The 27959-nt window shown below is 41.1% G+C and overlaps 1 protein-coding gene and 1 pseudogene across 1 annotated transcript; both read right to left on the reverse strand.

The window, feature by feature from the left end:
- TM4SF4 (transmembrane 4 L six family member 4) lies at window positions 1-27959 on the reverse strand. Its single transcript, XM_069475353.1, has 5 exons — window positions 27509-27959; window positions 26633-26722; window positions 14912-15048; window positions 4048-4237; window positions 1-608 (listed from the first exon to the last, which is right to left on the reverse strand). The coding sequence occupies exons 1-5, from the start codon at window positions 27680-27682 to the stop codon at window positions 591-593; spliced, it is 609 nt and encodes a 202-aa protein (XP_069331454.1). The 5' UTR covers window positions 27683-27959; the 3' UTR covers window positions 1-590.
- Window positions 6264-7636, reverse strand: LOC138388023 (putative elongation factor 1-alpha-like 3; annotated as a pseudogene).

The following is a 27959-nucleotide window of genomic DNA, read 5'->3' on the forward strand; positions in this document are numbered from 1 at the left end:
GTTATATTACCTCTGAATCCAGTTTTTAATTTAATGTACATCAGGAAACCCTAGCAAATGATGACAGTCTCAAAGGACTACTCACAAGTAACTCAAACAAATTAGCAAAAAAGTCATCAAGTAAAAAATAGTTATAATAAATCAGTTATTCTTTTTCCCCATAAATTGTGAAAACAAAAGTTGATCTTAGCTTCTCATTTTTAATGAATTTTCCTGCTTTAAATTATGTTTTATGTAAATAAACACCCTTGTATACAAAGAAGCAATGTGACAATACATGTGACTTTATACATTTTACACTTTTAAGGAAAAAAGTCATGACCAATTTGCTTTGAACCTCTTCTTAAATTCTAAAAAGAAGCTAATTTGAAAGATTTATAAATCAAATTTGTTAACTGGCCTATTTTTTATTTGAAAGCGACAAAACTCTAACTCAAGCAAAGCTGGCTAGAAAGAAGAAGGAATAACTCTGCCCTCCCTACGCTTTGCTAGTTAGGAAACAGATAGGAATTTACAACCCCGCAAAGAGAAGAATAAGTTTAATGTATCTTCCCTCATGCTGTAGGGTTAGAGCAGCTCATCACAGACGTTTAAACTGGTCCATCTCCCTAGAAGGTAGAAAAAGTGAATCAATTATGATGTCATTCCTTTTTTTTTTTTTAATAGATTCTTCTCCCTTCCTTCTTCCCCTCCCTCACCTGTCTTCCTCCTGGCCCTTATTGGTTGCCTATTTGAATGTTTTCTATTCTTCTCTGACTTTGTTTCAGAGCTTTAATGTGTCACTTACCTGTGTTGAGTTTATAGGAACTGAAGCTTCATTTTGCATCATTTATTATTAAAAACTATTTTGGCAAGGGATGCTGAGAGATCAAGTGCTTTGTGGAAAGCCACAACTAATAAGTAGAAGAGCAGGGATTTGAACCGGGGAGGCTGAACCCAGAGATTGTATTATTTTCCTTGAAGCTATGCTATCTCACTAATTTTCATACTGTTAGTAAATAACAATCAGCACCATTTACTAAGCTTTCTAAGTGTTGAAATGAATTCATATTTATCCCCCTGTGTTAGGCACGAGTCAGCAACCTTAGCAGGTAGGTATTAATAAGCACGGTTTGCAGATAAGGAACAATCGAGGGCAACAGACTTGGCTGAGACCACACAGCTGACATGCAAATCAGGTCTCCTAGCTAGTATTTTAAGGCACGTTCCCATCTATTTAAGGACTGTGCCAGGCTCAAAAAGCTCTCAATAAGGACTTTCTGCCTTTCTGCCTGAATGGGCGGATACTGATTGGCACACTTTCTCCGTAAGTTAGGCAAGGTTGGGGTAACTGAGGCTGAGAAGTTAGCCAGCTTGCTCGGCTCACTCAGCTAGTAAGTTGGGGAACGAGGCAGAGAGCCCAAGTCCTTCCCGGTGTCCTGCTGGGGGAAGTACGCTGACCAGCTGAATGAGAAGCAAGCTGCCAGCAAGAAAGAAATCCTCAGCAGGGTGATTTTAAAAAACTGTCGCTCCGTGCATGGAAATATGTAGTAGTGAGATTTCATGACGTTTGAAAATTAACTTTTCAAGGGTTCAGAAAGAGAGGGGGTGAGTGAATATTAACAATTTTGTGAACAAAGATTAAAGTATAGGGGTGGTCATTGTACTGTACCTTCAACTTCTATGTAGATTTGAAGTTTTAAACATGAAAAATTGGATGAGAGAGAGGGAGAAAGAAAGAGAGAGAGAGGAGAGAAAGGATGGACGGAGGGAGGGAGGGAGGAAGGAAGGAAAGAAACAGAACTGCAGTGGTGAACATTCGCCCAGTGCCTGTGCGCTGACAACCACGAGTCCAGCCACTGTCTTTTGACTGCTGAATGATTCAGGCCCTGAGATCACCAAAGCAGGGTGTCGGAAGAAACGGAACTCGCTGAATTCACTGAAAAGAGTCAACTTACTGGAGCCTGTGAGTATGTTTTTTAAATTGACAGATAATCCTCAGATTCATTACTAGCAAATTATTCTCATCAATTCAAAAAGTAACTGTATTTTCAGTAAATCTTGCCAAGAAAATTTACCACCCAGCTAAAATATATAGGAATTGAAGCTTTGATTTATTATCTAGTCAACATTAATTCATTTTGGGTGAGTTACAAGATTTAAATGTTCAATATTCTCAACTGCTATTGTAAAAATAATTTTGGTGGATTACTAACTGGTAGTTTTCTTTCCCCCAATGATGTTTATTTTTTATTATTTTTATTTTTAATTAATTTATTTTTAGTACCAGTAGTAGGCAGTAGTTTTATTTACTAATTTTTTTTTTTTAAAACTTCAGTTTCAAATATGAGAATCCCTTGGAAGATATTATTTGTTTTGGATCATGTAAGCAGTTCAGGCCAAGGACTGCAGTGAGTGAGCCCAAGCATGGGCAGATCTGAAGCCCTTTCTTCCACCGCATTACTTCAGGGCTTGTGAGATAAGATCATTTAATCAATAATTAAGTTTTAGCGAAGGCAGCATCTGTGGGTCAGCTCTTGCCACTGAACGGTGATGTCTTGCTTGCCTGGAGGTCATGAGATCCCCACCCCAGAGAGGGTCCTGCCCCACACCCAGAAGGAAGGGACGCTGCACAGAGAGGCCAAGAAGAATCTGGACAGCCCTGATTACGTTTAAGGACCAAAACATGTACATACACTACAATAGAATTGAAAATTTATAGAACAAATATTCAGTAGGCAGTGAAACTTATTTGTAACATATGCATTTTACTGCTAATTTGAGGGATTTTTCTTTATATTTTTATTTTTTAAAAGTAATATATGATTACTAAATTTTTTTTTTACTACTGTACTCTACATAGAGGGGAAAAAGTCAGTCTTTGTAAGCAGAAACAACTATCATTTAACATTTTGGTTGGATTTGCTTTAGGTTTTTTTCTATTCACAGTGTTTGCTTTTATTATTTATATAATTGCATATGATATATAATTTTGTATTCTACTCTTTTCAAATAACATTATGTCATAAGGATTTTCAATATTATTAAGTTTTGAGGGAAATATTCTTTTAAAATAGAGGGACTAAAATAATAAAAAGAGAAACTCTGAGAGGCTATGTAAGAAATTACGTGACCTTAGATAAGTGAGGAGACCGAAGGGAACTAGGCAGATGGAAGACAAAGGTTGGAGAGAGACTTTCCCGCTGACTGTATCTTTCTCTGTGTGTGTACACACAAGCACATAGTTAATTTTTGAGCTGTATGCATACGATACTTATTAAAAATTTAAATAAAATGATTTGAATCATTCGAAGTTTTGCAATAATATTATATTAAGTGGATAGACTTTTATTTACATATATTTACATAATTCCTCAATTAACAAAACTCTCAAGTTCTGTTTAATTTTTTTCTTCTACATCAGTCTGTGCTTCTAATAACTGTGTGTGAATGATTGCCTGATTTGTTTTGGTCATTAGTTGGCATAATCAGACTGTCTTACTACCCACAGGTTTATTTTTATTTTTTATATTTTGTTGTTGGTATTTTACAATATTATTTAGAGACAAAAGCTTGAGTGATTTCCTTTTTGTCTTCTCACATGAGAGAACCATTTCTCTTTTTTTAATATCAGAAACCATATCTAAATCTAGGTTTTGCATTGCTGTGTTCTACCCACCTGAGGAAGTGAGAACACTGCAGGCCAGACCATGACATATTCTTACTGACAATAGGCCTACAAGACAAATGCTCACTTTCTGTGGATCTTCATATAAACATCGTTGTAAACTTTTATACGTAGATGGAGTACTTTGTCTCCAGGACTGTGGTCAATTGGACGTGAGACTGAACATCGTGGCCAACTTCAGCCTGGGCGTATTACCGTGCTCAGAAAGCAGAACTTCTAGGTTCCAGTAATGCAACATCACTGTCTCCAGGAGCTGATGGAGTTCCCAGCCTGGCCTGGTTTGCAGCAGGCCACACTCTCCACCCCCTCATCGCATTAGTGCTGGTGGCCTGACTTGGCCTCCCTCATGCTGAGAAGAGACAACAAAGGTCTTTACTTACCCCACAGCAGCCACAACACTGGCAGTCTCCACAGAGGGTCCCCAGGAGGCCATTGACCACCTGGATGGCACAGAGAACCATCTGGATTCCTCCTATGACCAGCAGGATGGAGAAGAGGGTCAGATTCCAGGGAACCACATCAGCGGGCTCTTGGCACTTGCTCCATAAGTCTTGGTCATTGAGATAATCCCTGTTGGTGACATGGAGGAGAAAGGAGACATTTGTTAAAAAGCATGCAATTCTGTGTGTAGACTACAAAGTTACCGTAACAACTCTTCTTGTGCAATACTTTCCATTCAAAACAAGCTCTATGAAAAAATACCCTGTAATAACAAAAGAAAAAAAACTCTACCATTTTTTATGGCGTACATCCTACATGACAGACCCTATTCTAATCACTTCACACATATTCACTCATTTTTTCCTCATGAAAAAATCATTTTTTCCTATGATCCTTTTTTTCCACTTCACAGATATGGAATTTGAAGCACAGAGAGATTAAATGACTTGCTCCCAGGTCACACAGCTACTAAGTGGTACAGCAATTTTTTTGTGAGCTGCCCGAGAGGATGGGTAAATTCACTACCTATGCTAGGGCCAGAAAAATGATGACACACCAGGAATAGAATTTCACAAATGTTCATGGCCTTTGCCCTAGCTATTGTCATTAGAGACCATTTCAACTGTTGACAAATTATCTGTCAAGTCTACCCGAAGCCACGCAAAGTACAATTGTGTCATATAGCTAAAGCGAAGAACCTGATTTTTTTAAGGCCTAATTTTAACCAAATTGTGAATTTGTGTCAACTTTATTTTTGTTAACATGTAGGAATTTCACAAACAAAAAGATGTAATGAATTTTCCTCAAAAGGGAGAAACAATCTGCTGTCTTACTACACATTTTACATAAACTTTGAATTAGGAGAAATGGCAATATATTTATATTTTATTACACATAGAGAGAGTTAGTTCATGATAAAAGGGTGCTGTGCCTTGAAGGAGAGATGTGAAGTGTGGTATCTTTGAAACAAAAATGAGAGGAAAGGGGGTAACATCTTGTGGATTATTACAATTCCTTCTCGCATTTCTTTTTTTTTTTTTTTTGAGACAGAGTCTCACTCTGTTGCCCCGGCTAGAGTGAGTGCCGTGGCGTCAGCCTAGCTCACAGCAACCTCAAACTCCTGGGCTCAAGCGATCCTACTGCCTCAGCCTCCCGAGTAGCTGGGACTACAGGCATGCACCACCATGCCCGGCTAATTTTTTTCCATATATATTTTTAGCTGTCCATATAATTTCTTTCTATTTTTAGTAGAGATGGGGTCTCGCTCTTGCTCAGGCTGGTCTCGAACTCCTGAGCTCAAACGATCCGCCCACCTCGGCCTCCCAGAGTGCTAGGATTACAGGCGTGAGCCACCGCGCCCGGCCCCTTCTCGCATTTCTTGAAGCCACAAATTGGTCTCTCCCTTTTCCTTTCCTTTTCCTCCATCCTTTCAGAGCTTCAGTGAGAAACTCTCCATCTGGCTACTGAATTAATGTTCATCTTATTGCTTTTGGATATGTATAATGGCCTTTATCATAAAGGAGGGAATAAGCATTTTGCTCTTGATTTAAAAATAAAACATTGTTTATAGTGTCGATTCACCTTTCTGTAAAAGCACAGGTACTAGCAGCTTGCTAGCTGTGTGACTTGTGTACTTATCTGTAAAATGGGAGTAACATTACCTACCACAGCATAGGGTTATTGTGAGGATTACATGACTTAATACGAGTAAAGTGCTTAAATCGGTGCCTAGCATATAGTAAGTACTCAACAAATGTTAGTATTGTCATTATTTTACTTAATCTAAGCAGTCTAGTCTAACAGAAAGAGTCCGGTATTTTGGATTCAGATGAACCTGGGTTTGAATCCAAGTGTTCCTCTTACCAGCTGTGTGTTCCATACAAGTTCCTATCCTTCTTTAGCATCAGTTTCTTCATCTATAAATAGGGCTCACTTCACAATCGCGAGAATTCACTGAGATACGCCTTATCTGTAGTTGCATAAGATTGTTATTTTCAGTACTTTTTTTCTTATTAAATTTTGTTTTAATGGGTCTCAAAATTCTGTGACAGATTTTTGGTCCAGTTGTTCCTATTAAAAAGTACTGATTTTAAAACCCGGTAACTTAAAACTGCCCCCATGAAAAAAATCCGAAATGGTCCACAAACATTCTCCTTTCTTTCTGCAGGCTTTGTGATGCATTGTTATCATTAACGGGTTTTTTTACTACTAAACTGAAATGGCAAATTGAGACCAAGAGTCCCGAGACCGTTCTTCCACTGCTCATTTTGTCTGGGGTGGCGGGCGTCAGGGATAGCGTTCACTCGGCCTTCCGAGTTCTCTGGGCAGACTTGGTGGCCTTGCCAGCTCCGGCAGCCTTCTTGTCCACTGCTTTGATGACACTCGCAGCAACTGTCTGTCTCGTGTCACACACAGAAAAACGACCCAGAGGAGGACAGTCCCAGGAGCTCTCAATACACGTGGGCTTGCCGGGAACCATATCAACGTGGGCAGCATCACCACATTTCCAGAATTTAGGGCCATCTTCCAGCTTCTTACCAGAATGGCGATCAGCCTTTGCCTTCAGCTCAGCAAACTTGCCATGTGACAGTCCAGTGCAGGGGCATAACAAGCACTGATGTGGCCTGGACGGCTCAGGATAGTCACCTGAGTAGTGAGGCCAGCTGCTTCCATTGGCAGGTCATTTTTGCTGCCAACAGTAACATCACGACAAACATTTTTGACAAACACGTTCTTGACATTGAAGCCCATATTGTCCCCAGGAAGAGCTTCACACAAAGCTTCATGGTGCATTTCAACAGACTGTACTTGAGTTGTAACACAGACTGGAGCGAAGGTGACTCCACGCGGGGTTTGAGAACACCAGTCTCCACCCAGCCCACAGGGAGAACACCAACACCAACAACGTTGCGGGCAGATGAGAGGGCTTGTTGGTTGGACGAGTTGGTGGCAGGAGGCAATCCAGAGTGTCAGCCTTTATGGATCCACCGGCGTTGCCATCTGTATAGGTAACTTTCTATCCCTGAGCCAAGGCTTGTTAGCACTTGGCTCTGGTATGTCACCACCATTCCAACCAGAAATTGGCACAAATGCTACGGAGTCAGGGCTGTAGCCAATCTTCTTAATGTAGATGTTACTTCCTTAATGATTTCTCATACCTCTGCTGACCATAGGGTGGTTCAAGGGAATCCATTTTGTTAACGCCAACAATTAGCTGTTGTGTACACGGTGCGTAAGCCAGCAGGGCACGCTCACAGGTCTGCCCATCCTTAGGGATACCAGCATCAAATTCACCACCACCGGCAGCAGCAATCAGGACAGCTCAGTCGGCCCGAGATGTGCCTGTAATCGTGTTTTTGATAAAGTCTCAGTGTCCTGGGGCATCACCAATGGTCATGTGATATTGTCTGTCCTCAAAGAGCCACAGAGAAATATCAGTGGTGATACCACGCTCACGCACAGCTTTCAGTTATCCAAGACCCAGGCACCCTGGAAGGAGCCCTTTCCCTTCTCAGCAGCCTCCTCAAATTTTTCAATAGTTCTTTTGTTGATCCCACCACATTTGTAGATTAGATAGCCAGTAGTGGTAGACTTGCCCCAAGCTACACGTCCAATCACAATGATGTTGATATGAGCCTTCTTTCCCACTCTGGCTTTGATTTAGGGGTGATTTTCATGATATCTGTGTTCTCGTGGCAAACCTGTTGCCCATTGGGAAAAAGCCTTTTTTTTTAAACATCAAACACCATCTTTCTATTCTGCGTTTTTCCACGTAATCCTTTCTATCCTTACATTTTTAAAACTTGGTGATTATAAGAGGTTATAAAAATACAATATTTTCCAGGCACAATTTATAAAGAAAAGATCCTAAGGTGAAGTACTTGTCAATCCCGAGTTCAGACCTCTGCTGGAGAGTTTGTGCAGTAGTGGGGTGACAGCACCACCTGGTGGTGAGACTGGTGAAACGCTTATTGAGGGAGACTTGGAAGTAAGAATTGAATTTGGACGCCCGGAAAAATCCTCTCAGTCCTAGTCCTGCTGCAGCCTCACGAACCACCACAGGTAGCCGTGCTGAGGTTCTGACAGTCTCAGAGATCCTGGCAGAGAAAGGCTGTTTGCACGTGCAGTTTGATTGTTGTGTCTAACTCCCCAGCCCTGGGGTGAGAGGGGACCTAAATTTTTCACGGACCTGGTAGCTAAACATGTTTCCATAGTCTATGAGTCAGGGAGAGCGGAGGCAGTTTAAAGCCACTTAACTGATGTTTTAAAGCATTCAATTATTATGAAGGGAATTCCCACCTGAGCTGCAGTAATCCCATCCACAAGTGGGTAGGAAGGCATGCATTTCATGGAACTCCCTTCTCTCCAGCAGTGAAGGCAGCTAAGGAAAGGAACAAGGGGAGCCCGAATGCTTTGCCTGGCCCATTTTTTTTTTTTTTTTTTTTTTTGTGGCTAATTCAGATGCCACCTCCTTCGGGAAAAGCTCCACGATGCTCCTCTTACTCTTGGCCTGAGTTTAATACCCTTCTGTGCTCCCCAGCACTCTGTGTTTCCCTCTTGTACGGAGCCTCTAGGACCCTGTGCTGTCATCGTCTGTCCATTGATTTGTCTTCTCTTCAGAACTATAAACTCATAAAGGCAGAGACCATGTCCCCCCATCTCTGTCCCCAGTTCCAGCACAGGGAGTGTTCCATAAATAGCAGCAGCTATCATTTACTGGGCCCTGACGGTGGGCCAGGCACTGAGCTAGCTGCTTTAGGTCATCTTTCCTAATGCTGCAAAGAGGTGGTACTTTACTTGAACAATGCCTGGCACAGAGTAGCCCTTCAGTAAACATTCACAGAATGAATGAACATATACCCATTTTATAGATTAAGAAGTTAAGGCTAATAAATGGAAGTTCCTGGATTTGATCTTAGGTCTGTCTGACTCCAAAGCTAGTGCCCCAACCCATTATACAAACACCCTCTATGGGAGTAGTTCTATTCCCTTACTATATTTGAAATATGATTTATTTATGAAATTCGATTTACAGAATACATCTACAATAGTATGTCAGTCAAGGTTTGCCTATACGATGATAAAGAGATTATTCTCTTTGAACCTTATTTGTGCCTTGAAAGGATTAAAATTAAGTTGCAAATTATTATTATAAAAGCATAACATTTTAAAAAGTTCTAATGCATAATAATGAATTCCATTCACAGCAATGAGTTATAGCCATAAAAGGAAAATAAGGCTGAATTTTATCAAGTGGTACGTGGCAGGAACTGTGCTGATTGCTGTACGTACGTCATGTTATTTTATTCTCACCTAAACCTGTGAGATAGATGCTGCTGTCATCCCCATTTCACAGATGAAGAGCCTGAGAGATGAGTGCATCGCCCAAGATCATACCTCTGCTACATGACAGAGGTGTGACTGGACCCTAAGTCAGCCAAAGGCAAAGCTAGTCCCTAACATTTGTGAAGTGCTTCTGCTTCATGAGAGCTGAGATCAGGTGGTGCAATCCAACCTCATCCTAACCATGTGGCTTTTAGCTCTTGGGAATATGAGCACAAGCTAATAAGTAATCTTTGAAGTGCAAATGCAGATAGTCTTAACTGAAAGTCCAGGCAGAATATTTAATTGTATTCAGTGCAGGTGTCTTGGGGTCTGAGCTACTGCTTTGAGAGTGCTCTTCTCGCTGCTCAACTCTTTCCCAGGGAACGGGGAGGGCTGCAGCCTGACCTGGGGGTGCCATGCGTGGCTATGTCCTTCTCCCCCAGCTGAACGTCCTTGGCTCTTCCTCTAGCTTTCCCTCCCGTGGCTGTCCCCACGGCCTGTGTCAGCTGCTTCCCTTTCAGCAGCTCAGGGTCAATGTAAGGTGGCCAATTGTCTCAGAAAGGAAGACCTTGGATGGGAGGAGGTCCTACCGCAAAGAAAGCCCAGAGGGTGTATCTCAAAATATCCCAGGTTTCTTTTTCCTTCTAGGATGCTTCTTTAATGTGGTTCTCATGACAGAAAAAGTTAACTGTCTTTGCTTCCTTGATATTATCACCAAAAAACATTTCTGGGGAAAACAGTGCTAAATCCTACAGCCCTGGATTTGGCATCCCAAGTTGGAAATCTCAGAGTCCACCTTGATAACCTTCCCCTTTTCTCCTCACCCCTAATCCCCATGATTCCATCTCAAACTGTATCTGAAATTTGTCGCTTTCAGAGAGTCCTAATTCCACTGCCTTGGAGGTGCTCAGTGCTCATTATCTTGCCTAGATTACAGCTCCAACCTTCCTCTTGTCTCTCTTTCCAGTTACTGAGCCCTTTTGTTCACCCTTCCTGTCGCTAGCATTGCTGTTCTAGAAGTCCAAAGTGGCCATGCCGTGTCCTGCTTGAAGTCCTCTGCTGTGCCCCTGATGGCCTGGAGGGTCCAGCCTGCCTCTCAGTCACAGCCCGTTGTGTGGTGGCCCCTTCTGCTACTCTCCCTGACAGTCACCCTGAACTTCAGGCCGCATAGTGTCCTGACATTCCTTGAGCCCAAAATGTGCTTCCCCTCCCTCTCTGCAAGGCAAACTTCTGCTCATCCTGCAAACCAGCCCGCGCTTGCACTCCTCCATTTCATCACCTTCCGTGTTGTGAGGACCTGGTCTGTGTTGTCACCGGAACCCATGTGCTCACCGGGGCAGGAACTTTGTCTATCCTTTGTGCCACATTTAGGACTGGCTTCAGCACAGAGTAGGGTACTGACAAAATGTATTTAAAAACATTTTTCCTTCTATAAATTACTAGCTGTGAAGCCCTGGGAAAATTACTCTTTTTGAACTTAACTTTTTTCCTCTAGGCATAAAAATTCTTCTCCAATTTATGAGGAATATTAAGTGATATAATGTATATAAAAACACTTAACATTTAATCACTGGGAAGAAAAAGGAGAAGGAGGAAGAGGAGGAGGAGGAAGAGGAAGAAAAACAAGAAGGAGAAGCAGCCAAGTAGCTGCCTCCACTGCTGCTATTCTTTAGTGATAAGGAAAGGTGACAACTGTCTTCAGTCTTCCTGTTTGGGCTCATACAAGTGGCTGGTCCTTTCTACTCTCTAAGTGACTGTGTATCTCTCAGGCTCATGGCTACAACAACAATGCTATGTCCCTGCACTCTGGGAGCTGATGGATAAGAAGACTCCACAGTATAGTGAAAAAGAATAGGAGACAGAGGCCCAGGAGCTTTGCCAGAAGGGAGTCTAGGCAAAAAGCAGACAGTGGCCAGGAGCGGTGGCTCACGCTGGTAATCCTAGCACTCTGGGAGGCCAAGGCAGGAGGATGGCTTGAGATCAGGAGTTCAAACCAGCCTGAGCAAGAGTGAGATCCCATCTTTACTCAAAAAATAGAAAAAAATTAGCTGGGCATGGTGGTGCGTGCGAATCGTCCCAGCTACTCAGGAGGCTGAGCCAGGAGGATGGCTTGAGCCCAGGAGTTAGCGGTTGCTGTGAGTTATGGTGAGGCCATAACTGCTGTGTCTCAAAAAAAAAAAAAAAAAAAAAGAAAATGAGATAGTATAAATCAATATAAATTGTATTCTAGAAAAAGTGCTGTAACTTAGAGTCAGAAAACTTGGATTTGAGCTTCAGTTTTTAAGAAACTGTACTTCTTTGGGCAAGTCACTTGTCCTCTCTGGACATCAGCTATCTTACTCTGAAGGAGAGTTAAGAGTCTCCCAAACTTTTTTGTAAGAATTGCATGAAATGTTGTAAGTTAACTGGAAAACACAAAGCAAAAGAAGGTTCAATTATTGCTGTGAGAAACTCAAGATGAGCTCCTGCAGGCAGAAGGAAGGTTTGGAGCTTGCAGTGGGAGATAAGATCAAAAAGGAATGTGAGTTCCTGTCTCAGAAGACGGGGAAACAGGATGCCAGGAGACAGTGGAAAGCTGCTGAGAGCCTGCCAGGTGGCAAAGGGGATGGAGCGAGACACACTCCACCTGGGCCTGTGCCCCCAAATGCCCTTCCCGTAGCTGCCGTGGCATATTTCACACCTTGCACAGAGACTGGCCTTACATCTGATGTGGGATTAAATTCTAAAGTTAGAGCATGAGGGGGAAAATCATTGCTGTGGTTTAAATATCTGGCCCCTCCAAAACTCGTGTTGAAACTTAATCCCCAATGTGGCAGTATTGAGAAGTGGAGCATTTAAGAGCTAATTGGGTGATGAGGGTTCTGTCCTCATGAATGCATTAATAGGTTAATGGATTGATGGGTTTTCATAGGAGTGTGACAGATGGCTTTATAAGAAGAGGAAGAGAGACTTAATCAAGCACACTCAGCCCCCACCATGGGATGTGCTGCATCGCCTTGGACTCCACCGAGAGTTGCCATCAGCAGGAAGGCCCTCACCAGATGCAGCCTCTCGACCTTGGACTTCTGAGCCTCCCTAACTGTAAGAAAGAAATTCCTTTTCTTTATATTAATAAATTACCTAGCTTCAGTATTCTGTTATAAGCAACAGAAAACAGACCAAGACAAACATGAGTAGTCAAAATCATTCTTAAATATTTCATAAATCACCTGGAAACTGTGGTATATATGATTATATGATTTTTAATATATTTCTATACAGTAATTTTTGGTCACATTGTAGTTAGAAGCCACTGTGCAGATGTCTAGGTATTCCAATCACTTTCCCTTCATATAATTACCAAAGGTATACAGTGAACAGCAGATAGGGAGAGAATTCGGAAAGGTTGCTGCTTGCGTGCAAGGTTTACTCTATTCTGTCTTCATTATAAAATCTTTACAGTCCGATGCCTGTTAGTGGATGGGTTAGGTGCTGTTGTGAGGAGTAGATGCAATAACATGTGAAGGCATCTGTCATAGAGCAATGCACAATAAATGGCTGTGACGTGAATAAAAACTTGCTTCTCCAGAAGGACAGACAGAGTGCTTTGAGACGTGGTTTCCTGTCCTTCCCCCATGTTGCCACTTCCTGTGGTGGCCCACAGGCCAGTGGTCACTCCTGACCTTGGGCCTCGGTACCGCCACCTCCCACACGGGGTGTGGGTGTGCCAGGGGAGGGAGCTCAAGTCAGTTTACAGGAGACCTTTGTACTGCTTTGGACTGTTCCTCCGCATCCGCTGAGTTTCCGTTCTCTCTTCTTTGTTTTAGGCATAGATTTAGTCTAAATGATTTTAAGTTCATTGAGGGTAGTATTATTCACATAACAGAATAAAAAGAAAAATATGTTTACAGCTGCATTGATGCTGTTGATGGGATTAATAGGAGAAGGGTCCTTTTCACAAAACATCATCTGTAGTTTCATGGACACACCCCTAGGTGGAGAGAGTGAGCTACAGGGCAAGAATCTCAAGTGATGGCTTGGCCTTCTGGTGTCTGAATTCTATGCTCAAGCAAACCACCACCATGGCAGTATAGCCCCAACAGTCCTCTGCAAGATAAGAAGGCTTTCCACAGTAAACTATTAATAAATAGGTTTGGGAATCGCTGCATATGCTATGCGGATGTTAGAGACCTCGTACTGTTTAACTATGAGAATGGGGTGGGGATATCTCATGTGACATCTCTGAACAAACCAAGACCCACAACACAACAGAACTAGGACCCTCTACCTCCCCAATCTGAAGCTGGCTCTTGAGGTTCTTTAGAATCTTATGGTACATTAATAATAGGGATTCCAGTTACTATATTGACGTTCTACATATTTTGAGGGGCATGGACCCATCCATCATGGGCAGAAAGACCCAATAATCATATTTCCTTCCCCCCTAGGATGTGCCAGTCACTGTGCTAGGTAGGGGGGCAGAGATAGTTAACAAAACAGAAATGGTCCAAGCCTTCTTGGAGGTTAAAGTCTAGTGCAGCTCTGTCTAACACAACTGTCTGCAATGATGGAAATGTCCTATATCTGCACTATTCAGTACAGTGGCTACAAGCCGTATGTGGCCACTGAGTACCTGAAATGTAGCTAGTGTGACTGAGGAATTGAATTTCTAACTTTATTTCCTTTAAATGAATTTAAGTTTAAATAGTGCATCTGGCTACTGGCTATTGGACTGGCAGTGCAGTCCTGGCCAGTGCAGGGCAGAAGGATGTGTAATATGAAAGGGAAGACTTGAATTCAGAACACCTGAGTTTGAGCCCTGGCTCTGCCCTCAACTAACTGTGTGACTTTGAGCAAATTAAACTGATTAAGCCTGCCTTGGAGAGAGTAACTACCTCTTGGGGTTGCTAAGGAGATTAAATTACAAATTTGTGGGAGAAAAAGTTATTTACAACCTACAAAGTACCATGAACATATGACATGTTATTTTAATGAGTTCTAGTAACATTAACATGAAGAACCTGCAATGTTTTCAATGCGATTTTCTGTAAATTTGCACCTTAAAACATTGTTTAATTATAGGCAATTCCGGGCGTTAGTCACAGCCTTTGACCCCAGTTAGTGAGTAATCATTCTTGTTTTCTATTGTAAGATTTGTAATGAAGCCACTATTCTGTTTATTAATATTACTAATTGCCTTGCATTGCTGCTAAAAAATATTTGGATGCAAGTAGTGACACCACAAACTCCTCCTTCCCTCAGGCCAACTGAGGCATCCTCTTTCTGTTATTTCTCCTGCTGTCTGTCAAAAGAGCAATTACAGGTGAGGCCCTGTGCAACCGTGCTCCGCTCCGCAACTCCAGCGCTGCCTCAGAGGAGCGGCAAGCCTGAGGCCTGTGTAAGGAAGATGACAGGACGCTGTGCAGCCTCTCTCCGTGACTGTTTTACCTGCCTGCGCCCCTGGTGGTGACACTTGGGCATTGCAGGGTGTAGCCTTACCCGTCGTTGAAGGGGTATCCCCACGTACTATTGTCATTAAGACATTTAGGACCCTTGTTGATTGAGACGGCTGAGATGACAAAGGAATATCCAGCACCCAAGAATCCGATCACAGCAAATATTGTGGAGGTGAACATCTGAAAGAGGAGAGAGACAGCCAAGTTTTTCAGGTGGTCCAGAGGTTACATTCAGCAAACCTAACCAGCCTGTTCAATATGGTGAATGGTGACTACAGGGAAGTTACGGGGTAGGAGCCGGGCTTTACAGTAGGTGGGGCCTGTGGGGTCTTCTAGAATGAATTTTGGTGTCTCATGTTCCCTTCTTCACCCATTTCCTTGTCTTTTTCACCTATTCATTGATGACTGAGGTGCTGGTTATGGTTTGATACCTTTGAACCAAGCCTTTTTAATCTTGTTAAGGATAAAATCTTCTCCATGGGCTAACATGTAAGGCCAATCTATAATTGAATCAAAGAATCTTAGGTTTGGCAGTAAACTTGAAAGTTTCTGGTCCAATTATCCTGCTGAGGCTGTCACTGTGGTGTCTCACATGGCAGGCGGGTTCTGCTTGTGAGAAGTAATAGAAGTCTAGAATGTCTCCTCATTGGTCCTAGTCACATTCCTCGAGGCCAAAAAGATTAAGTCCAACCTCTGTTCCATTTGGCAGCAGCCTTTAAAATATCTGAAGATCATCTTGACACCACTCCACCCTTCCACGCTCTGAGCGTTTTCTCTTCTTTGGATTAAACAATCCCAGCAATTCCAGTTCTTCTAAATATTTTTATATGACAGAGATTAATTAGTAAAACGATTAGACCAGTTTCCTTTTTCAATTATACATACAAAAAAGAATTACGAAAGGCAGAAGCAATCCTGGAGCCTGTCCAGGCTAACACCCTCTTACAGATGAAAAAACTTAGGCCCAGAGATGTTAAGAACTTTTGCAATGTCCATTCTAAGTAATTAGAGAGGAATATGGAAACATTTATAATTTTGGAAGTGGAGGTGGAAAATGATTACCTTTATTACTTTGGTGACAAAGCACAAGGGTTTAAAAGTCAGCAGACCCAGGCTCAAATCTCAGCTTTGCTACTTTTCTCTGTGTAATGACTCTGTATAATGAATATATCCTCAAAATCTTCGTTTTCTCATCTATAAAGCGGGTATGATGGAGCCTACCTTAAAGGTCTATTGTGAAAATTAGATATGATAATCTAAGTTAAATGTCAGCTACTTTTCCTTCCCCTTTTGTTTATTATTAACAATATTATTGCAGTATATATTTGGGGTGGAGTGGGGTTAGGGGGTGGAGAGTACCTGATTTGCCTGGGAGATTGGAATGTACTTAATAATGGAGTTCCACTTTAGCTGGTATTCATTTTCATATCATATATAAATGTATTTTTGATGTAACTTTTCAATACTGAGCTCTAGCTTCACATGCCTTATGAAGGCTTGTCTGACATCCTTGCAGAATGGACCGTTTTCTCCTTCATATATCCCACCCCCTGTCCTCTGGATTTGTATGACTTCTAGCACAGCACAGTGCCTCTAACACATGAGTGAAAAGCTTTTTAAGGGTGTCTTCTCCAAACAGTGCACAAGCTCCTTGAAGTCATGGGCAATGACTTATTTGAAGATAGTTGGGACATTGTTCCATCCCTACTACAGTCTGTATGATTTTTCTTCTTCCTACCTTATCAAAGGCACTGGATAACTACTTGTTGGATGTTTTCAACAAATAAGGTTTCATAGTATTCTCTTTTTAGATTTTTCCCTGTTTTTTTTTTTTTTTTTTTTTTTTTATGTCTTTAGGGTATCTTAAATCCACTCTTACCACCAAGAACACTTATGAATTCAACCTAGATCAGAAGTACATGGAAATTTTGGTCAATTTCTCATGTTAGAACAGGCAATCTCTTTTCCAAAGAATGTGTAGTCGAATAATTACTGGAATATGTAAATAGGTTTCATTCCTGATGCATTTTAAGAGCACAATATTTATGATATGCTAATGTGTGAATTTCTGAGAAGAGGATATACTATGTATACGGGAATATAAGGAATATTATTAGCTCTCAAATTATTCCTCAGAAGTGGGGGAATTGCCTTAGAGTTGAGTTCTTATTTCATCTATCAGGGAATAGGGTATTTCCTCAAATAATTTAATTTTAGTACTGCATTGAGAAGACATTAGTCAGAAACAACCCAATCAATATTAGATGACAGATTTGTTAAAATTTTTTTCTTAACACAAATTTATCAACGATTCTAAAAAGGTTGACCCCACAATTCCTAGTTCTGGATACTATAGTTAACAAACCTTTTAAAGAGCAGTCTAAAATAAGTATACTTAGCATTTACAATTGTGGGATCATTAATATAAAGAAACATTGGACTTAATCTGCACTATAGACCAAATGGACCTAATAGATATTTACAAAATGTTTCATCCAATAGCGGCAGTATATACATTCTTCTGCTCATCTCATGGGTCATTCTCAAGGATAGACCACATGTTAGGCCAAAAAAACAAGTCTTAAAAAATTCAAAAAAATTGAGATCACACCAAGTAATTTCTCTGACCACAATGGAATAAAATTAGAAATCAGCAACAAGAGGAACATTGGAAAATATGCAATACATGAAAATTAAACAATATGCTCCTGAATGACCAGTAGGTCAATGAAGAGATTAAGAAGCAAATTAAAAAATTTCTCAAAACAAATGAAAATGAAAATACAGCATATCAAAACCTGTAGAATACAGAAAAAGCAGTAATAAGAGGAAAGTTTATAGCAATAAGTGCCTACATCAAAAAAATAGAAAAGCTTCAATTAAACAACCAAACAGTGCATTGCAAAGCACTGGGAAAACAAGAGCAAACCAAACCCAAAATTAACAGAAGAAAAGAAATAATAAAGATCAGAGCAGAAATAAAGACATTGAAATAAAATAAAAAATAAAAAATCAATGAAACAAAAAGTTGATTTTTTAAAAAGGTAAACAAAATTGACACACTTTTAGCCAGACTAAGAAAAAAAGAGAGAAGACTCAAATAAATAAAATCAGAGATGAAAAGGAGACATTACAACTGGTACTGCTGAAATCCAAAGGATCACTGGAGACTACTATGAGCAACTATATACCAATAAATTGGAAAAGCTGGAAGACATGGATAAATTCCTAGACATGTACAACCTACCAAGATTGAACCAAGAAGAAATCCAAAATGTGAACAGACCAATAACAAGTAATGAGATAGAAGCAGTAATAAAAAGTCTCCCATCAAAGAAAATCCCAGGACCCGATGGCTTCACTGCTGAATTCTACCAAGCATTCAAAGAAGAACTAATACCAATCCTACTGAAACTACGATATTACAAAAAAAAATCAAGGAAGAGGAGATATCCAAACTCATTCTACAAGGCCTGTATCAACCTGATACCAAAACCAGAGAGAAAAAATAAAAACAAACAAACAAACAAAAACTGTAGGCCAATATCTCTGATGAACACAGATGCAAAAACCCTCAAAAAAATAGTAGCAAACTGAATTCAACAACACATTAAAAAGTTATTCATCATGATCAAATGGGATTCATCTCAGGGATGCAAGGATGGTTCAACATATGTAAGTCAATTAATGTGATACATCATATCAACAGAATGAAGGACAAAAACCAACATATGATCATTTCAACTGATGCTGAAAAAGTATTAAATAAAATTCAACATCCATTCATGATTTTAAAAATTGAGTATAGAAGGAACTTACCTGAACATGATAAAAGCTTTATGTGACAGACCCACAGCTAGTATCATACTGAATAGGGAAAAACTGAAAGCCTTTTTTGTAAGAGGTAGAAGAAGACAAGGATGCCCACTTTTACCACTGTTATTCAACATAGTGCTGAAAGTCCAACTAGAGCAATGAGACAGGAGAAAGAAATAAAGAGTATCCAAATTGAAAAAGAAGAAGTCAAATTATCCTTGTTTGCAGATAATATGATCTTATATCTAGAGACAACTAAGGACTCCACTAAAAAACTATTAGAACTGATAAACTAATTCAGTAAAGTTGCAGGATATAAAATCAACATACAAAAATCAGTAGCATTTCTATATGCCAACAGCAAACAATCTGAAAAAGAAACCAAGAAACTAATCTCATTTACAATAGCTACAAATAAAATAAAATAACTAGGAATAAACTTAACCAAAGAAGTGAAAGATCTCTACAATGCAAACTACAGAGCATTGATGAAAGAAATTGAAGAGGACACAAAAAAATGGAAAAATATTCCATGCTCATGGGTTGAAAGAATCAATACTGTCAAAATGTCTATACTACCCAAAGCAATCTACAGACTCAATGCAATCCCCATCAAAATACCAATGACATTCTTTATAGAAATAGAAGAAATAATACTAAAATTTATATGGAATCAAAAAAGACCCAGAATAACTAAAGCCATCCTAAGCAAAAACAACAAAACTGGAGAAATCACATTACCTGACTTCAAATTATACTACAGAGCTATAGTAACCAAAACAGCATAGTACTGGCATTAAAACAGACACATAGACCAATGGAACAGTATGGAGAACCAAGAAATAAATCCACACATCTATAGTGAACTTATCTTTGACAAAGGTGCCAAGAACCTACAGTGGGGAAAGGATAGTATCTTCAATAAATGGTGTTGGGAAAACTGGATATCCATATGCAGAAAAATGAAACTAGACCCTTATCTCTCACCATATACAAAAATAAAATCAAAATAGATTAAAGACTTAAATCTAAGACCTGAAACTAAGAAACTACAAAAACAAAACATTGGGTAAATGCTTCAGGACATTAGTCCAGGCAAGGACTTCTTGAGTAATACCACCAAAGCACAGGCAAACAAAGCAAAATTGGACAAGTGGGATCACATTAAGCTAAAAAGCTTCTTCACAGCAAAAGAAACAATCAACAAAGAGAAGAGACAACCCACAGAATGGGAGAAAAAATTTGCAAACTACCCATCTGACAAGGTATTAATAACTAGAATATATAAGGAGCTCCAACAACTCAATAGGAAAAAATCAAATAATCTGATTAAAAAATGGGCAAAGGATCTGAATAGACATTTCTCAATGTCCAACAGGCACATGAAAAAATTCTCAACATCATTAGTCATCAGAGAAATGTAAATCAAAACTATAATGAAATGTCATCTCACCCCAGTTAAAACAGCTTTTATCAAAAAGACAGGCAATAATGAATGCTGGCGAGGATGTCAAGAAAGGGAACACTTGTATATTGTTGGTGGGATGTAAATTAGTGCGACCACTATGGAAGACAGTATGGAGGTTCCTCAAAAAACTAAAAATAGAGCAATCCCACTGCTGGGTATATATCCAAAGGATAGGAATTCAGTATATAGAAAAGATATTTGCATTCCCATGTTTATTGCAGTACTATTCACAATAACCAAGCTATGGTATCAACCTAAGTGTCTGTCAACAGGTGCATGGTTAAAGAAATCATGATACATATACATGATGGAACATTATATAGCAAAAGAATGAAATCCTGAATGAAATCTTGCCATTTGAAACAATATGGATGGAACTGGAGAACATTATGTTAAGTGAAATAAGCCAAGCACAGAAAGACAAATCTCTCATGTTCTCACTCATATGTGGGAGCTAAATTAAAAACAATTGATCTCATGGAGACAGAGAGTAGAATGATGGTTACCAGAGGCTGGGAAGGGTAGTGGGGAGGAGGTGATAAAGTGGGGATGATTAATGGGTGCCAAAATATAGTTAGGTAGAATGAACAATATTTGATAGCACAGCAAAGCGTCTTATAATAATCAACAGTAAGTTAGGGTATACTTTAAATAACTAAAACAGTGAAATTGGAGTGTTCCTAATACCAAGAAATCTTAAATGCCTGAGGTATTGGATACCTCAACTACCCTGATTTGATTAATTCACATTGTATGCCTGTATCAAAACATCACATGTACCCTATAAAGATATACAAGTATTATGTACCCATAATAATTAAAAATAAAAAAATTTTAGAAAGGAAATACAATCCACCTTAAAATCAACATGGAATAATTTCAATTTATCATGGGTTTCATGATAAAAAATTTCTTATCTTAAAATAAAAGTTATTGAGATCAAGTTGAACACGTTAGAGAGTAGACACTCCATAAATGATGCTATTTAAAGTAAATGGGCAAAAGGCCTGGGATATCTCTGGAAGGAGACAGTAATTGGGAATAGTAGGGACCTCTGAGGAGGGGAATTGGCAGACTTTGGAGACAGAAATGGGAGACTTCTCCTGTAGTTTTTGCATTATGGGCATGCTCTACCTAGTCTAAGGGAAAAAATAGCAAAGAGAGATGCTACTGTTGTGGTCGAAGGCATCGTTACAGGCAGATGGATCTCGGTCCGAGTCTGGTTCCTCCCTCAGGACCTTGGTAAACTAATTTTTTTTGCCTCCAGTGCATATTCTGTACAGTAAGCCTCAATAAAAATTACCTGCCTCACAGAGCTCACAATATGTAAGAAAAAGTAATCAGCAGTAAATAGGGAATCAAAGGTACACAACTCTAGAAAATCAGATAATCCCAGGTGTGGTAGGCTACTAGAGAATGCCAAGTACTTCACTGATAGGACACCCAGAAATATTTTTTGCCTATGCACGCGATTTGCCTAATTTCCCGTGACATTAATAGGCATTTGATAAATGTCATTATTATATTGTAGTATTTTTGTTATCATATCCTCACACACTCTTACTTCCCACCAATGCCGCGAGCATAACTCTGGGAGGTGTGGGGAAGTAAACAGGCAAATTCCCTCATGGCTGCTCAGCACACGTTCTGTTCACATTGTCAAAGAAATATGTTTATAGCACGTGCTGCAAATGCTTCCCTTGAAAGGGAAGATAGGAAGGCCCTGTAATCAGATATCCTCTAATTCACTATTTGCCAGCTTGAAGACCTCCCTCTCTATAGGGCTCTCAGGCAGACAGGTGGCATCTGATCCCAGCTCTGTCACCGCCCGTGATGTGTCCTGGGTCACGTAGATGCTTATGCTGGCCAAAGCATGTCTGGTGAGCATGGGCATTCTTCCTTAGCAAACATTCTCAGACACGCATAGAGATTACCTGAAGTCTTTTTTTCTTCTAAAACATTAATATCCTGTGTTTTCTGCCTCAGCTAGGCTTGGGAAGTGGGGGAGAGGGTGCGGCAGCCAGAAACTTAGCTTACATGAGCCTCTGTTTCCTCATTTATAAAACAATAGGAGTTTCATACTTAACTCAAAGGGTTATTGTGAGGACTGAGCCTGATACAGTATGGAAATCCCCCGAAATCCCTCTTACGTGTTCATTTACTTCATTCATCCCACAAGTATTTATCGAGGATCTGTGTGTCCTCAATACTGCAGGCACTTAGTTGGTATTTCCCTCCCCTCCCCCACACGAATGCCTGCAACAGCTCCCCGCAGTCTTTGCAACGTCCTCATGAGAGGTAGCAACTGCCACGATCCGTGTGATAGCAGAGGATTTTGAAGCATAGAAAATATTTAGTGGATAAATATAATTCCATACTTTAATTTCTTCTTTCAAGATAATCCATTCTTTCCAAAGAATTGCTTTTCTTTAATCCTGCTCAAACTGGCTGTCACTCTGAGGAATGAAGAGGTAGATTAGGGATGCTTTTGGCTTCTAGGACCAGGAAGAGCAGAAGGGAGTCCCCAGAAGTGCTCACTCAGGAGGCACCCCTGGGGGGCACTGGTTAGCCAGGCATGGGAAGACGTGGGCCTGTAGAGCACACAGACTGGTGTAGGACGCGACCAAGATCTTTCTTCAAAACCGGCAGGTCAGCCACCTGGCCCTGCCTGTGGGTGGGGTGGGCCTTGATCTACCCGACATGCTTTATGGATGCTGACATGCTTGGCTGCCCCCAAATATCTCATCAATCTAACCTTTTGCCTCATCATTAAAGGCACTCCTTTGAGTCAAATCCAAGGTCTCCAAAAGGCTCTTATTAAAGCACGGACTTAACATTATATGAGTTGATAAGATTAATTAGCTGTCCCCCTGGGCTCTGAGAGATCCATTTTTTGAAAAAGGATTAGAGGGCAGGCAGGAAATGCAGACCAGCCACAGACAGGTGCCAAGAGGCCACGGAGACTCTCTTGCTTAAGGGGAAGGGTTTGTGACCTGGAAACAAACCCATGGTGGGGTTTTCAAAGCCCACCTTGAAAGTACTCTCACTGTTTTTGCCCCAGGGCTCGCTTTTCCTGGCTCTCTTTTAGCCTAATTTATTTGAAAGAGGGCAGATCCCTGGGGCTGAGCTTCACTCCCTTCTGCCTTGGAGGAAAGCCTGCCTTCATTTTCTCAGCTTCACCGTGAAACCACGAATCAGGTGATCCCAGATTCTTTCCAGCGCATTGTCTCGCTTTATCTCTGCAGCCACTGCATCCTGCTTCTCCTTCTCTTACTTCCTGGTTTTACTACCAAGGAAAGGGAAGAGAATGGGGCAGTTGGCTTCTGGGGAATGTTCCAGAAAGACATAGTAATGCAGAGAAGAGAGGGCGAGAGAGGCCAGGAAACAAATGACAGAATAAGGCTATGGGGAGGGCAGCAGGATTCAGCCCAGCAGCCCCCAGCTCAGTCTTGGTCTTCCTCACAGGCCGTTCTACCGGCAGGACTCCTACGTGATTCTCCAGGGAACCCAGTGCGCCCAAAATACCTTGCCGGGAATGCCATGAGCATTTGGAAAAATAATTCAGCTCTTCAGCATTATAATTCCCACTGAATTATGTTGTAGCTTTTTTCTTCTTGTCTGACAAAATGTAAATACCTCACTTTAAAAAAATGATTATTGCTTGGTGCTCCAAAGCCTCAAAACATTAAGGAAACATGAGTCTGAAGCAGGAGGCATGGACTCAATGGCCTTAGGGTGTGGCAGGGACCCTGAGTGAGTAGAGCAGCCAGAGTGGCCCCCCAGAGCTCAGCCAGGCAGGCTGCTACTTTGCCAAAATGCAGGCCTAGAGGTGCCAGGCTAATTTTTTATTTTTTGAAAAAGAAGTCAGATATCTAGATACTTTATGTGCTATCTTTCAATTTTTAAAAGTTGGCAGCTGATTGAAAAACAAGCAAATGAAACCGAGCAATCCTTCTGCTGGCTACACAGCATGTGGTCGACTCTGGTCCAGGGCAGCCCTGGCTGGGGGCCTCGGTTTACAGTCTGGCACAGCTGGTCCTTTCACGGATGCTGCCCGATCATTGGGACAGTTGGTTGGTCATTTGGAGGAGTTATCCTCAAGTCGTGCCACGGCAGATCCCACCTAGAGGGTTAGTAATGGAACCCCAACAGACAACTTGTATCGGGCAGACCAAACATTGCAGATCCTATTGACTCAACTGTGCTTGTAAAAACATGACTTTTCTTCCTTCATCTTGGACTTCACTTAAGTCTAATTAAAAAAATAAATTTTGCATAATACTTTAAATGCTATTTCACATTTCACTGTAATTATATATAAACCGAAACAGAAAATCAAACAAACAAAAAATCCCTTCTTTTATACTGCTCAGTCTTTAGCCTTCAACTCAGCACCAGGAATGAAATGTTAGATTTCTAAGTAATGACTCTTCTTCCTTTTTATTCAAGTTTCTTAATTGCTAATTTTTTCTCAAACTCTCATCTCTAATTATCCCTCAAAAGTTAACAAGGCATAATAGGGTTATATTTCAAGGTGAAAAATGAGTTATAAATTTCTACCTTTCTTTTATAATTAATTATATAAAAATATATACATAACCTATTATATAATTATAATTATTATTTTTTGAGACAGAGTCTCACTCTGTTGCCCAGGCTAGAGTGAGTGCCGTGGCGTTAGCCTAGCTCACAGCAACCTCAAACTCCTGGGCTCAAGCAATCCTCCTGCCTCAGCCTCCCGAGTAGCTGGGACTACAGGCATGTGCCACCATGCTCAGCTAATTTTTCTATATATATTTTTAGCTGTCCATGTAATTTCTTTCTATTTTTAGTAGAGATGAAGTCTTGCTCTTGCTCAGGCTGGTCTCGAACTCCTGAGCTCAAACAATCCGCCTGCGTCGGCCTCCCAGAGTGCTAGGTTACAGGCGTGAGCCACCGTGCCTGGCCCATATATTATATAATTATATCAAATAAATTGTGGATATTTTCTACATCTCTTTGTAAATGAAGATTTTAAATGCTAAAATAACAATTATCAATGCTTACTGGGGACTCAGGGTGGTATATTCTCTTTGAATGATCTTGGGACTCACACAGAAAACTGTAATGTAGGCACAGTGCTCTGGCCTCAGACCTTCATCTGTGCTCGATAGATATTTTTTGATTGAATAAATGAACTAATAATGGTGAGAAAGAAATGTTAAAATGATTCTGTTTCAGAATGGATAGATGTACCTTTCCCTTTAAAGAAATTAAAGTATGCATGTCTAGTTCATTACTGGGGTTCTGTGAGTCTCTTAGATGGACAATTGAATCTCCCCTCCCCCCAGGTGAGAGCAGGAGCTGGCTTTACTCGTCATCCAGACCAGTAATTCCAGTTCTGCCATGCTTCATTTTTGCCACGTCAATATACCTGAACTCTTCACATTTTTCCTTTGTTAACTCTCTATTTTATTATTTCTATCACTATATTATGAATGAATAACTAGAATCATTAGCAGACACAGTATTACTGAAGTTTAGTGAAATAATGTTGCTTGCATTCCTGGAGCCTGAAAGTTGTTCTCCCTTTGTTATAAAGGGCGATTATGAAGGGTTAGAAATAGTAAGGACTTATTTCCATTAAAATAAGATATTGTTCTTGATAGACTCAAAAGGATTGAAGGGGAATTGAGCAGGAGTAACATTCTACGCTCCTGGAAGATACAGCACATCTGTGCACCACCAGAGCTTGCTCCATCCTTGAGAAATTCTTATCTAGTCCAACTTTCTCATTTACAGAAGAGCAAAGTGAGGCAGAGCAGTACGGTGACTTGCCAGTTGCAGGAATGGGACCCAACCCATGTCCCCGCATTCCTTCCATTGCCCCTGGAATGTGGATGCCTAGTCTCTCTGGCTCTCCTACTAAAAGACGGACGGCCACATAAAACGAGAGGAAACAGAAGTCCTGAAGCAGAATCCAGGTGAAAGTAGGGAGGTGCTGGGTCTCAGAGACAGTGAACACGAGAGCGGTGTGGATGAGGAATTTAGGGGACAGTTGGGAAGGGGAGGTTACTATCTTTTATCTTTTGTACTATCTTTTATCCTCATTACAGATGAAGTGATGCAGGATCAGAGAACAGAAATGACTGCTCAAGTTCTCCCAGCCTGTCAGTAGTAACGGGAAAGCCACAGCCCGTCTCTGCCTTCTGAGACGGCTTTCTGTGCATGGAGCCACTCTGGCTTCCAGCTCTGACGTCCCCCCTGTTTGTAAAACCTAAACCAGTATTCTTATCCTATAAGTATGAGGGCTGTGCTATTTTTAAAAATCATGATTATTGTTATTTTGCACTAGCAGGAAGAATCACAGCTTTATCCCTGTACCAGCTGCCCCCACAGTCCTAGCTGGGGCTGGTCACTCGTCCCCACCCTCATGATGCCCAGCCCAAGCAGACAGTGCACCCTGGAGTAATTCTGGAGCTGCCCCCCATGGAAACTCACCGCGAATCGCTTCCCACAGCTCTCGTTGCCACAGCACCCACAGCAGTCATTGTTCTTCAGGCCCAAGAACACCAGCGCAGGGAAGATCATCTGCCGGCAAGAGAAGCACCTCAGCGTGGGTCTGGGAGGTGAAGGGAGGCCAGAGCCTGCCTGGCTGTGTGAGGAGCCCCATCTACTGTGCGGGACTTGGAGGCTCAAAGGGCACGGCAAAAGTAGCAGAACGTGGCCGGCGGGGTAGAAGCAGTGTTATCGAGTACTTAGGTTCCATTGGCCTGATTGGCTTTAGCTTCAGTGAGGCAAGATTTTAAGATCTGGTCACCCTGAGTTTCCATTTAGATAGGAGGTTAGGACAAGGATAAGAAACTTATCCTCAACTGTCATGAAAAGTGAGTCTCTCTCTCTCTGTCTCTCTCTCTCTCCCTCTCTCTTTCTCAAGTGGAGGTTCCAAACCCTTGGAAACAAGAGATAAAGAAATCATTAGTGTGAGAGTAGAAGAGGACTCCATTGACATCTGCTGCTCTCGGTGGCTTTAAGTCAATAATTGGCTAGAAAGCATTGTTTTTTGTTTAAAAAAATTCTTTTTGGAACCATCTTGTTGGTATAAAGAAATTATGTTGCCTTCGGTTTGGTTCATGGGACTCAAATGACCCATGAGAATTGCCAGCTCGAGCGTGGGGATTAATTACTTAGTAGATTTAGTTAACATGTCCTTGTCAGATCCTAATGGAGAGGGGAAATAAATTAAAGCACCCACTTCTCATTATGCAACGCTTGGGCTTCTGTTACCAACTAAATATCTTCCTGTTCAATAAGTACCCAATTTAAAAAAGGTTGGAGGGATCTCCTTTAGGGAGATTTTAAGGCTTCCCTACTTACCAAGACCCCGCTTCCTAATATTCCTCCGAAATACCAGATCTCATCAGACAGGTGGTCGTTGTTGTCTATCACTTTTCCTCCAGGGAAAAATAACAGGATGTTAGCCAGGAAGCCAAACACGGCAAGGGGAATGAGGGTGCCCCCCAGGCACTTGGCACAGGCCCCTGTGCACATGCTGGGGTGGTAGAAGACAGGTCAGCGAACAAAGGCTCCTCACTGCCTCCTTCACAGAGTCTCTTCGAGCTTTGTGGCCAGAGCGTCCTAGTAATTGTCCCCAATTCAATCAGTATTTTGAGGCTGAGAACCAAACTTCTAAGAACTGTGTCCTTGGAGGAGCTTCAGCCTCTCAAATATAGCAGCGATGGACATTTATACATTCTCCCTGACGTGAAGTCTTTTTTTTTGCACCCCATAAATGAGATTACGTTCAGAGCAATCGTTCAGTCATTTT

The sequence above is a fragment of the Eulemur rufifrons genome, chromosome 7 (genome assembly GCF_041146395.1).
Source record: "Eulemur rufifrons isolate Redbay chromosome 7, OSU_ERuf_1, whole genome shotgun sequence".
NCBI classification, from domain to species: domain Eukaryota; kingdom Metazoa; phylum Chordata; class Mammalia; order Primates; family Lemuridae; genus Eulemur; species Eulemur rufifrons.

Excerpts from the sequence above, each read along its gene's own strand:
- TM4SF4 (XM_069475353.1), bottom strand. The coding sequence starts at position 27,682 with ATGTGCACAGGGGCCTGTGCCAAGTGCCTGGGGGGCACCCTCATTCCC. Across the intron at positions 15,049-26,632 it reads GCTGTGGGAAGCGATTCGCG|ATGTTCACCTCCACAATATT; the intron begins GTGAGTTTCCAT and ends CTCCTCTTTCAG. Across the intron at positions 4,238-14,911 it reads GGATACCCCTTCAACGACGG|GGATTATCTCAATGACCAAG; the intron begins GTAAGGCTACAC and ends TGTCACCAACAG.